The sequence below is a fragment of the Lampetra planeri genome, chromosome 54, assembly GCF_965212315.1.
Source record: "Lampetra planeri chromosome 54, kcLamPlan1.2.h2, whole genome shotgun sequence".
NCBI classification, from domain to species: domain Eukaryota; kingdom Metazoa; phylum Chordata; class Hyperoartia; order Petromyzontiformes; family Petromyzontidae; genus Lampetra; species Lampetra planeri.
In genome coordinates this window covers 38,640-50,535 of record NC_136160.1, presented here as the reverse complement: position 1 = coordinate 50,535, position 11,896 = coordinate 38,640, and the positions used below count along the sequence as shown (strand labels likewise).

Below are 11,896 nucleotides of genomic sequence, written 5' to 3'. Positions count from 1 at the left end.
GTGCGGCTAAAGCGCAGAGATTTGGAACAGTGGGGAGCACAATTGGTGAATCTGCCAGTCATCTCAGTCAACCCATGATACCTGGGTCTCTTCCGTGACCTCCCAGCAGGTCTTCAACACTTCACGTGGCCTCAAAGTGCAGTAAGCATGGTGGTACAAGTGTGACGTTACCGCCACTTCGTGCTAAATGGCGGTTGTTAATAAGTTGTGATAATCCATACGCGTGGTGGCGGGTTTTATCGACACATTTATATATTTACGCGATTTAACCCAAAAAAACTCTATTATGGATGATTTTGGTCGCGAAAGCCTACTGCGTGTTAAACGAATCGATGATAATGTCACAGTAGTAGGTGTGGCCGTGTGGGTCGTGCACTAATGGGGAGTCACCGCGGCGGAAGCGTCAGGCGAGGGGGGCTGGGCTACGCGCCACTCCCCCTCGCCCCAGTCGCGTCACGTGACGCGCGCGGCCCGCACGATTTGTGCCGAGTGGCGGTGCCGAGTGGTAGTGGCGGTAGTGGTGGTGGTGGTGGGGACGCGGCCGCGAACTCTCCTCTCACCCGGCTACCGCTGCGCTCTCTTCGCCGCAGCTCCTCGCGCGTGCTCTCTCTGCACGGGCACCGCCAGCTGCAGATCCCTTGGGAGCTGCGCCCCACGATGAGGCCAGGGACACCCAGGCCTTGACGGAGCCCACGTCTTGCCTAGCGGGTCCGCGGCGCCAGAGCCGTTTTGAGGGCCGCGGAGCCGGACCGGACCGCTCTTGTCCACGCCATCTCACCGCTCTTCAACAACCTCTCACCCCCCTCTCATTAACTCCCCACCAGCCCTCTGCCTACCCCTTCACCACCAACCTCGGCAGCACTCGACGCGCCTCCAATGAGCACAAAACAGACGAAGAACGGGGCCGCTCGGGGCCTCGCACCGGCGGTGAGGACACAAGGTTCGTAAGCCACTCGGAGAGTCGCCGAGCCACTCAAAGACTCATTAGACCAGACTCAATCAGAAACTCATTGAGCCAGACTCGGAGACTTTCTGAGTTCGACTCGGTCAGCGACGAGCCAGGCACACCTCAAAATCAACCTCATCCCCCACTCACACCACCACCATCATTGCCACCATCACCACCACCACCACCCATATCGTCATGACTCCCATGACACCATCATCATCCCCATCTTTTACCCATTCATACTTTATTTGCATTGTTAGCCACTAGTGAACGTGCTTCTATTACCCAGCGACAGTGCGCCGAGTGCGCAATTTGGCCTACACTGGTTTTGTTTCGCTGCTGTATGACGACGCCTTGAGATGATTTTGGTATTTGTACGCTTTTATAGACTGAAATAAATGTTATAGAGTTGAAGGAGATTTGATTTCGTTGATTTGTAAATGAAATAATGTCGCCCTTGGGCAACAGGATTGCGCAATTCCTGTGCCGGGTGCCCCCCACCCTTTCCTAACATCTCATTCCCTCCCTTCTCCCTCACTCCTCTCTCTGCACGCAACCTCGGTATCGTCTTCAACTTCTTCCTCTCCAATCACATCTCTGCCACTTCCCGCACTTGCCACTTTCACCTATACAATCTTCGTAAAAGCAACATCAACCCCCAATAGGAAAAACAAATTGGCAGGATCCTCCTGAAAAATCGTTTTAAGGTTAAGCGAGGCTCTACCGGGTAAGCCAGCATAGTAATAATAATATTTGTACCTTCCGATGGTCATAGGGATTTAATGTACAAGCCATAAGTTCAACATTGAAATTTCGGATGTTAAGTTATTATCTTCCCAGTCACTGTGACCACGAGTGGCGGAACACGGCAGTTTGTCGGCAGTCAGTGCTGCTGCTGCGTGATTCCAGATGCCGAGTCGAAGCGCCGCCGCAAGTTGGCCGAAGTGCGTCAGGCGCTGGCGCGCGAGCCCGTCGACGTGGCCGCCCTGCGCCGCTCGGCCATCAGCGAGGGCGGCCTTCTCACCAACGAGCTGCGTCGCGACGTGTGGCCCAAACTGCTCTCCATCGACGCCCACGCATTGCCCCTCACACCAGGTGCCCCACCACACATCCACACACCCCACGCACTGCCCCCCCCCGCCACACCAGGTGCCCCCACACAAACCCCTCATACAGTATAGTCTTAACAGACAGGTGGGTAAAGTGCTGTTAGCGATCACCTATCAAGGCCGGCATGGCTCACAAGGGGTTTGAAGCCAACTCCACGCCTGGCCGCCATTGTCTCTCTAGTGGCATTGTTTACACACCGCACCAGGTACTCATTTGAGGCTGATTCGACCTAAGGGATGCCCAGGACCGGTTCAGATAATCGTCACTGGTGTTGGCCGTGAGAGGGAATTGACCTCGGGTCTCCAGGTTCGTAGCACAATGCGCTAAACGCTACACTACCGCTCTCATGCACGCACGCCCACACATGCCCACGCGCACTAATACATACCCACATACGCCATCACGTGCCCACGTGCGACCACGTCCGCCCACATGTCCACATTATGCCACCGGTACGTGTCAGTACCTCTGTGCGTCCATGTGTGCTGTCAATACTGCAGGGTTGTAGATGTATTTACCAGATGGGTTAGACACCGCATTTCTGTCATGAGTGTTATAGGAGTCTGTATAAAAGGTTTGATTCATCATTCTGTCAATTTTTTTAATGTATTTTGGTTTATTTTTGCATTTACAATGGCTTCTCATGGTTAATCACAGTTTACCCTCCATTACCTGATATGAGTCTGCAGCGTCCAAAGACACTATAATAATGTATAACATTTTGTATTTGCGCCATTCTTCTAGTGCTCAGCCATCACGAAGGAAGGCGCTACGTTGCATACAGTCTGTAGTAGCTTCACAGTTGGGTATAATGTTGCTGTGTATAATCTCAATTGAGTAATTTGCATTGTCGTTTTTTTCAAAATTGGAAGATGTAGACCATGATTGGCACGCAATGGCCTACTCTTTTCGAAAGACGTCATGGGATCTCAAATGTCCACTGTGAAGCAGATGGCACATAGTAGTATGTTATGGTTAATACACTTGCAGTAATAACCGGCGTGGTCTGCCGGAATCAAACCGCAAACCTTTGCAATCAACAACGAATGTGCTAGTGCTGAGCCGGGTCACTGCCCCAAACTTTTGTGCTTGAGTTATCATTTGTAAAAAAATGTGCTTGCGTCCTTCCTGGCAGGCAAGGACCTACGTGAGAACAACAAGGACTACAACCAGGTCTTGCTGGACGTGCGGAGGTCTCTGCGCAGGTTCCCTGCAGGTAAGGATGCGCCACAGCACAAATACAAAGATCCCCCGTATAGCCTTAACAGACTGTTGGGGCAAGCGCTGTGAGCGAGCACCTGTGAAAGCCAGCATGGCACACGAGGGGTTGGGTGGCCGACACCACGCCTGGCCACCTTTTTCTCCCCAGTGGTGATGTTTACACATCATACCAGGTACTCATTTGAGGCTGAGTCGACCTAGGATAGGCCCAGGACCAATTCAGATAATTGTCACTGATGTTGGCCCTGAATGTGAATCGAACGTGGGTCGCTGGGTTTGTAGCGCAGTGCGCTAACCATTGCACTACCGCCACAACACACAACACCTACCACACGCAACATACAACATACAGCCACACCAGATACATAACATACACTACACATACAATATACCACATCTACTACACCACACACACACCACATGCAAGATACACAACACGAGTAAAATACTACACCGGCAAAATATATCACGTGCAACATACAACATACACTCTACACAATACATATATACCACACACCCCATATGTGCAACATAAAACATACAGCTTACACAACACACAACAAACTGCCATTCATCACGAAGTGGCGGTGACGTCACCACGGCACCTGTGCCAGGCTATGTGCACGTTGAGGCCACGTGAAGAGTCGAATGCCTGCTGGCAGGAGGTCACAGAGCAGATCCAGGTGCCATGGGTCGACTGACTGAGATGACTGGCCGATGCACCATATGTGCCCTCTACTGTGTCAACTTGCTGTGCTTTAGCCGCCCGGTGCTCTGCTCGTTGTCCTTCACGAGTCTCCTCCACAGAGGTTGATCTTGACACCATCAGTCATCGGCAAGTCCACTCATCTCCACATCCTATTCTACTACATCACTCCATCTCTTATCTAGCCTGTGCCACACCCGTTTAGCCCGCTATATCCAGCTGAACAAAAGCTGTTTAGGCATGCGGTGGCTGGGCATGCAGGCTACATGATCCAGCCAACACAGCCTTGCCTACCGGAGGAGCTCATCAATGGGACTTTGTTCAGATCTTTCAACGATTTGTGAGCTCCCCACAATCCAGCCTGGTTAAGCTCAGGATGGATTGTAGGCATACCAGCCTGAATGTTTTTAACCGCCGCAGATGTTCCATCCGAGGGGTCCACATTTCGCAAGCTTAGAGAAGGGAGGGAATGACTGTGGCCGAGAAGACCTAAAGCTTCGTGCGGAGCGACAGGCCAGGTAGCTTCCACACACCATTGTATAGCCGATGAAAAGATAATGCCGCTCGACTGATTCGGAGTGAGACCTCTGCTGTCAAACCAGAGCCGGTCATAAGCACACTGCCCAGGTATGGGAAACTCTCCACAACTGCTCCATCACCAATGGGAAGCTGAGGGGTGGAGTGTTGGTGGCACAAAACAACCCAGGCAGGTGCTTAGTTTTGATGGGGCTGATGGTAAGACCCGACCTCTTAGTGGCACACTCCAGGTTCAGCAGCAACGCCTCCAACTCCTCCTCTGAGTGAGCAGGAATCACCAGATCATCAGCATACATAAGATGGTTAACCAATAGGCAGCCATTCCTCGACCACACCTGGGCATCGATCAGCTGCCCATTGTATCTGTACCAGATGGAAATTCTTCCGGTACAGCCATGGAAAACTTCTCGAACTATGTGATCAAAGATGATGTTAAATAATGTGGGAGCTAGAAGACATCCCTGTCGCATCTCAAGGTGAACAGGGAATGGCTCCGACTCCTGGCCTCGAAGCTTTACCCGGGCCTGCCCACCATCCTGATGAAGGCCTTTAATGGTTATGAGCAGAGTCAGGGACTGCGAAAGCATGAAGACCTGCCCACAGCCCTGGCCTGTTGATGGTATCATAGGCCTTGACCAGGTCAATAAAGCAGAGATGTATGTCTTGTTTGAATTCCCTCCACCTCTGCTGTAGCAGACGGACAGAGAATATGGCATCTGTGCAGGACCGCCCTGGTCTGAAACCACATTGGGGCTCCGCAAGCCTCTCCTTAGTGTGCCTGGCAAGGTGATGTTGAATAATCATTTCCATGACCTTTCCTGGCACACTGAGAATAGAGATGCCCCTGTAGTTTCTACAATCTGTGCGGTCCCCCTTCTTAAAGAGGGGGACCACCAGGGCATCCTTCAAATTCTGTCTTGTTGTCCAGACAGTTGTGATGATGTTATGTAGGGCAGGCTGCACACAGATGCCACCCTCCCTCAGCATTTCACTTGTAAGATTCTCTGCCCAGCACTTTTCCTGGTCTCAGACTTCGGATCGCCCCTCGCACTTCCACCACAGATGGCACCTCAGCCAACCATTCAGAAGGGGTGGCTACTTCTGATAATATTTGAGCTCTAGCACTCTTTCACACACACACTCACAGACTCTTACACCCATACTCGCACACTCTGTCACACACTTACGCATACATTCACACATATTGCAGAACAGAGGGAGAACATTTTATATTCACCTGAGGACGGCTGCTTGCGTTGTGGCCGAAACATCGTGCGAATTTTTATTAGGTTTTATTTTTTTATTATTTCCCTTCTTTGTGAGTTTACCGAAATAACCGATGATATCGAGGGAGAACGTACAAACTCCACACAGACAGGTTTCCAAGTCAGGAATCGAACCCAGGTTTGTGTTGTTGTGAGGCACGAGTGTTACCATTGCGCCACCCTGCCACCCTACAGCCGGCTTGCCTGGAGCTCTTTTAGCAACGGGTGTGTGTGTGTGTGCCCTGGCTGGTGTAGGTATGCAGGACGACCAGCGAGCCGTGCTGCAAGAGCAGCTCATCGACGTTATTCTGCACGTTCTGCGCCGCAATCCGCAGCTGCACTATTACCAGGGCTACCATGACATCGTGGTCACCTTCCTGCTAGTGGTGGGCGATCACATGGCCACCGCCATGGTGGACAAGCTCTCCACGCACCACTTGCGGTAGCCTCTGCCTCCAGACACAAGCAGCAGGCATCCTCATAGCGAATAATAATAACAGGATCAGTCAATGTCTTGTTCAGAAAAATGAATGGAGGAATGTCTGGTCATGATAATGTTTGGCAGAGTTGCGCAGTGGTGGGAACACTTGCGACTCGCAGCCTTGCTTCAACTTCATGCTTGAGCGCTATTCTCTGTATGTTCTCCCCCAGCTCTAAAGTTAAAGCTACAATAATTTAACATGCACATTTTTGTAGAGTAAAGCACAGGACCCCACAGACAAGCAGGAAGGCAGCCAGAACCGGTGCCAAAAATTGCCCAAGCCACATAGGTTTTGTCTGGGTTTTCTGGTTTCATCCCATAGCTTTTCAAACAAAAAGTGTAACCGGTATGGGATTACACGGAGCAACATCGCCCCCAACTGAAAAAACCTAGTGGGACCCTCCTAAAAAGAGTTGAGACTCAGTGATGATGATGATAATAATAACAACCTGACAATATTTATACTAATATCCCAGCATGGTGGGTATGACTGTTGGCGACGCACAATGCTAGAGCATATCTGAACTTCACCAGTACTCCTGTAGGTTTACTCAACTGGAATTGCACCTTGGAATCATCGACCTCTTTCTGGCAGACCAATGCCTGTTTGCAGACCAGTTACTGAGTCTCCTTGTGTCAGACAGTGATATCTGCCCACAGAGTTGCTCTTTCAAAATATTTGAGATGCAATGTAAAGCACTTATTTCATGTTAAGATCTGTCAAACGCCCTGGTGTAAATCCAGTCATTATTAACATTAAATAATGAATTGGAGTAGGGTGACGATACCGGCTTAGCTTAGTTTTAGCTATACCATCCTATCTCCACGCTAACCTTAATAGGTGATCTCAGCATCTGTCTAGTAGTCTGTTCTTGTGTCCTTTTATCCACGCGTGGGTCTCAGAGACTTCATGGACCCGACAATGGACAGCACCAAGCACATTCTCAACTACCTGATGCCCATTCTTGAGAGGGTGAACCCAGAGCTGCACGACTTCATGCAAAGGTGTTGACCCACAGCAGTGCCTCTCACCCTGCCCTTGTCTCTGTAGTGCAAGGGCAGACTGGTGCTGTTTAATGTTTAAATGCGTTTTCTCCTATTTAATCTCTGCAACATTTTGTATTGCTTGACTTCCACTTCGATTCATTCATCATTGATTTTTGGGTTATGCCACGTAATAATTTGACCACATTGTGGCAGTAAACACAGACTTGTCCTAACTGACGGCGTATAGTGACGCCACAGCTTTGGATGCTGCATCTGTGTGAGCAGCGCAGAGGTGGGAACCATATTTGCGCTGAGTTGGCTCATCACTTGGTACGGCCATGTGCTCTCCGACTTCCGCCACGTCGTGCGGCTCTACGACTTCTTCCTCGCCTGCCACCCACTCATGCCCATCTACTTCGCTGCCGTGGTGAGCGGGCCATGGCCTCTCTCAACATGGACGGCAGGGTGGCGCAGTGGTAACACTCTTGCCTCACACCAAGAAGGACCTGGATTCGATTCCTGACTTGGGCACCTTGCTGTGTAGAATTTGTAGTTTCTCCCCCTGTTCTGCATGAATTTCCTTTGGGTTCTGTGGTTTCCTCCCATATCTAAAAAAACATACATTTTAACCGGTATTGGTCAGACATCCCAATGATGAAATATTACTCTTTAGTTCTTTCGGTAAAGTCACGTAGAAATAAAATAAAATAAATAATAGAATACGACGTTTCGATTGCAACACAAGCAACCGTCATAAGGTATAAATGAATGCAAGCCTCGGAAAGAGACACATACAGAGAGAGAGACATACACAGAGAGAGACAAACACAGAGAGAGACACACATGGGGGAGAGACACAGAGACACTCGCAAGAGAGAGACACAGAGATTAAATATTACCTGTAAATTATGCAATTGGAATTTTATAGTGCAACAATATTGCCCCCTACTCCAAAAACTTGGCAGGACCCTCCTGAAAAGGAGTTGAGGCTCGGTGAGCTCAATGAGCCTTTCCTGGGTAAACAAATCACATTACGAGCATGAGTAATTATCAGACTGCATACTGTGACCAGTGGAATAAGCACGTGAATTATAATAAGGATTTTTGTATTTATTTATTATTAAGCTCAGTTCCACATTGGGGAGTGCTCAAGGTCACTAAACTCAGGGTATTTGGTGCCCTCCCATGTATGACTCCTCCCGTTTCATTTCTCATTGCTAAAGCCAGTATTTTCTTAAGTGCTACTCTGAACAAATCGACACTAGTGTGCATCCTTTTTTTTATCACGCTGCCCTTACCCACATGTAGGGGTGAGCAGTCTAAATGAGCCACTGAACCCTGAGCCCTTAGGCCGTTTACCTGCAGCGAAGCGGGGGAGACATGTTGCCTGGCATGCATGTTGCCAGCATAACTGCTCTTGCAGTGCTGCCTTTAGAAAGCACCTTCCATGAGTCAAATGATTCCAACAGTGAATATTCTTCCTGTATTAGTCACGGCTCGGCTCAGGCTTGGCTCTGCCTCATGCGAGCTGGCTCAAAGGCGTGATTCACTTGAGCCGGCTCTGATCATGGTCCCAGCCACGCTTTCCATGGCGCTGAGCCTGAGCCGAGCCATGGCTGAGCCACTTATATCATCTTTGAAACAAACCGTGCAGCTCAAGCCGGAACTGAGCTTGAATGTTAGAGGCCAAGCCAGAGCTGAGCCGCGACTCAGAATACGGGTGTCTGTGTGCCTGTGCGTGCGTAGATAGTGTTGCACCGAGAAGAGGAGGTGCTGGCGAGTGACTGCGACATGCCCAGTGTACACCACCTGCTCTCACAGATCCCACAAGACCTCCCGTACGAGACTCTGATCTCCCGCGCCGGCGACCTCTTCGTACAGTTTCCACCATCAGAACTGGCCAAGGAGGCATCACTGCAGTTCCACCAGAGGTAAAGATAATCATTATAAGTTGTTTTTGATAGAACCGCCCTCCTTTACACTGAGGTGTCTCTGGGCACTTAACACGTAGTAAGATAATGGCATCATGTCTCATAGTCTTTGGTTCGTTCGGTAAAGTCACGTAGGTATAAAATAAATCACGACGTTTTGGGCGCAACACAAGAGTCCGTCATCAGGTGGAAAAGCATGGTCTGCTGCTGAGGCAGACAAAACAGTATTTAAGATTTGAAGTTTTCGTGACTGCTGGGATCCATACTCTTTGGCTCTTTCGGTAAAGTCGCGTAGGTAAAAAATAAAATTAATTAAATCACGACGTTTCGATTGCAACACAAGCAATCAGCATCAGGTGGGAAAACCACAAGCACAGTCTTTGAAAACAAATTGAGTGGCTAAATCTATTTTAGAGCTAAGCCGAGACACGTCTAACAATGCAGGCCCGAGTACATGCCATACAACTACAAAAGTCAGATGGTGACCTACAAATACTGGGAGATGAGTGACAACCACCCACCGTCTTGTCAGCCACCAACCAATGTGCCACAGTGTGCATTCTGTGGAAAACCCTTTATTAATGCTAACTTCGTTATTCTCTCCCATCTCCGGCAGCACTGCCATTTCCACGTTCAAGGACTTTGAGCTGGCCTCCACGCAGCAGCGGCCGGACAATGTGCTGCGCCATCGCAGGGCTGCGGCGTCACCTGCGGGGGGAGCGGAGGGGGGGGGCGTGGGCCCCGTGGCCGCCGTTGTCCAGGGCCCGAGTCGCATGCTCAAGCTGGCCGTGTGGGGTCTCACAGCCACGCTGGGTGCCGCCGCCATCGCCGCGATGAACACCGCGCTGGAGTGGGCCCCGGAATTCGTGCTGCGGCTCTTCCCGTGACCCGTGGCTTGAAGCGCGTCGTGCCAGATCCGATCCGTTTTATGATTGGACGTTTACGACGAATGTGGTTGTATTTGGAAATGAGGCAGGTCACTGGCATCAAGTCTGTCGGCGGCACCACTGGTAATTGGATAATGCGCAGAGCGACTCATGAGCTGGAGCATTTACAATAGGATTCACCTCTGGGTGGCAGACTGGGAGAATGATGCTGATAACGGTGCTTCATCACCACACCGTGAACCACGACTTTCAAAATCAGAATTTTGATTTATACTGGAGGAATACAATGACCTATGAAGTGCTTTTTCACTTGGCAGCAAGATGAAAATGCTGAACTGAGTGTATAAAGCCAGTCTTGGATTAGTCACCTTTGTGTTAAGACATTCCCCCTCTTGATGCAGACTATGCCTTGGATAACGTAGTCTCATCACTCAAATGTAAAAGTTCATATTAAAGGGAAAAAATATCTTATTCCTTCCCGTCTTGAATGTATTCCATGTTTCCTGCAAGTCTTTTGCATTATCTATCCATGGTTTGAAGGATGCCTTTTTATGAAGGAACTCATCCAGTTATAATTTTACGAATGATCCAATGGATCGTGCCTCTTTAAGTTGCAGTGGCTACTACGGCTGCTCATTGCCCTCAAGCCAATTCTATATTAAAGTAATTATCTCCTGAACGATAGATTTTATTCTCACGTGGTCTATTTTTCCCACTCAATAATTGGCACTTGTGCATCCCCTCGTGCTTTTACAAATCATTCCGTTGTAAAGCGAGTGCACTTGATGGCGCGTCTTGAGCATATTCTAAAGTAGAGAATTCTGCATGCACGGCATCAAGGAGCAATTTCTTTAAAAACAACTAATTATATGCTGTACTGTGCAGCAACTGCTAAACTTTTGAGGCATTCTTTTTAATGTAGCCACCACCTTAGACTGCCATCTTTAGCCTTTGGATAACAAGTTCCTGGATGTCTGCAGACAGTTCTTAGACACAGCTTTGCTGCAGCATGTATACTTATTACATGGCCAACGGGCATTTTTCACAAATGTAATGCCTCTTGTCCTTTCACACCCACTCATCTGCACTCTGCTATGGCAATTCTGAAATGGGCAGGAGGGTGGTGGCGCATTGGTAACACTCGTGCCTCACAGCAATGGCCCGGGATTTGATTTCTTACTCGGGTGCCTTGCCATATGGAGTTTGTTCTCCCTCTGTTCTGCATGGGTTTCCTCCCATAGCTATAATTGCATACAGTGTAACTGGATTGCCCAAACATCTCAATGCTGAAAAATACCTGAAAATGTATCGATTGGAATTGCACATAGCATTATCGCCTCCTGTGAAAACTTGGCAGGACCCTCATGAAAACTTCTTGAGACCCAAGCTCTCCTGGGTAAAAAAGTGAAGAATAACTTTCATCAGGAACAACCTGCGTTGTGTGTGCGGTGGATAGCATTGCATTGGGTATTATCTTTAAAAGTTTGTCTTGGTGGAATTCACCGAGTTTCAGGAGGTTTTTGCATTGAGATCTTTGTCCAGCATGACTAATGGCTTCATTTTTTATATGTCGGCTATCATGACCAATGATTCATAAAAATATTTAACGTGTTCAGTCGTGCAGGTATGATGGCAGAGCTACACCGTCTCGGTGGCTGTCGGGTGGAGGAGGGCTCTAACATACCGACACGACCTAACCCAAAAAACCATGCGTGAATCATGACTGTATTTGGAAGGAAGGCTGAGTTTCTACAGAAGATCCCTGTGTTTGAGGGGTGTTGAACTTTTCATTTGAATCCCTGTGATGTAAATGTGTTGAAAT

The 11,896-nt window shown here is 49.1% G+C and overlaps 1 protein-coding gene across 3 annotated transcripts; it reads left to right on the top strand.

Moving 5' to 3' along the window:
• The first annotated feature begins 462 nt into the window (after window positions 1–462).
• Window positions 463–11,685, top strand: TBC1D20 (TBC1 domain family member 20). Of its 3 annotated transcripts, none has more exons than XM_078617476.1 (8): window positions 463–940; window positions 1,859–2,044; window positions 3,195–3,275; window positions 6,044–6,230; window positions 7,173–7,274; window positions 7,542–7,683; window positions 9,078–9,187; window positions 9,804–11,685. In XM_078617476.1, the coding sequence occupies exons 1-8, from the start codon at window positions 877–879 to the stop codon at window positions 10,072–10,074; spliced, it is 1,143 nt and encodes a 380-aa protein (XP_078473602.1). In that variant the 5' UTR covers window positions 463–876; the 3' UTR covers window positions 10,075–11,685. The 3 variants fall into 3 exon arrangements, with proteins under 3 accessions (XP_078473602.1, XP_078473601.1, XP_078473603.1); XM_078617475.1 differs by having other exon boundaries at window positions 464–940; window positions 9,003–9,187; XM_078617477.1 differs by lacking the exon at window positions 1,859–2,044 and having other exon boundaries at window positions 465–940; window positions 9,003–9,187.
• Window positions 11,686–11,896: the final 211 nt, after the last annotated feature.

Coding starts and splice junctions, on each gene's coding strand:
- TBC1D20 (XM_078617475.1), top strand. CDS start 877: ATGAGCACAAAACAGACGAAGAACGGGGCCGCTCGGGGCCTCGCACCG. Junction 2,045..3,194: donor CGCATTGCCCCTCACACCAG/GTGCCCCACCAC, acceptor CCTTCCTGGCAG/GCAAGGACCTACGTGAGAAC. Junction 3,276..6,043: donor TCTGCGCAGGTTCCCTGCAG/GTAAGGATGCGC, acceptor TGGCTGGTGTAG/GTATGCAGGACGACCAGCGA.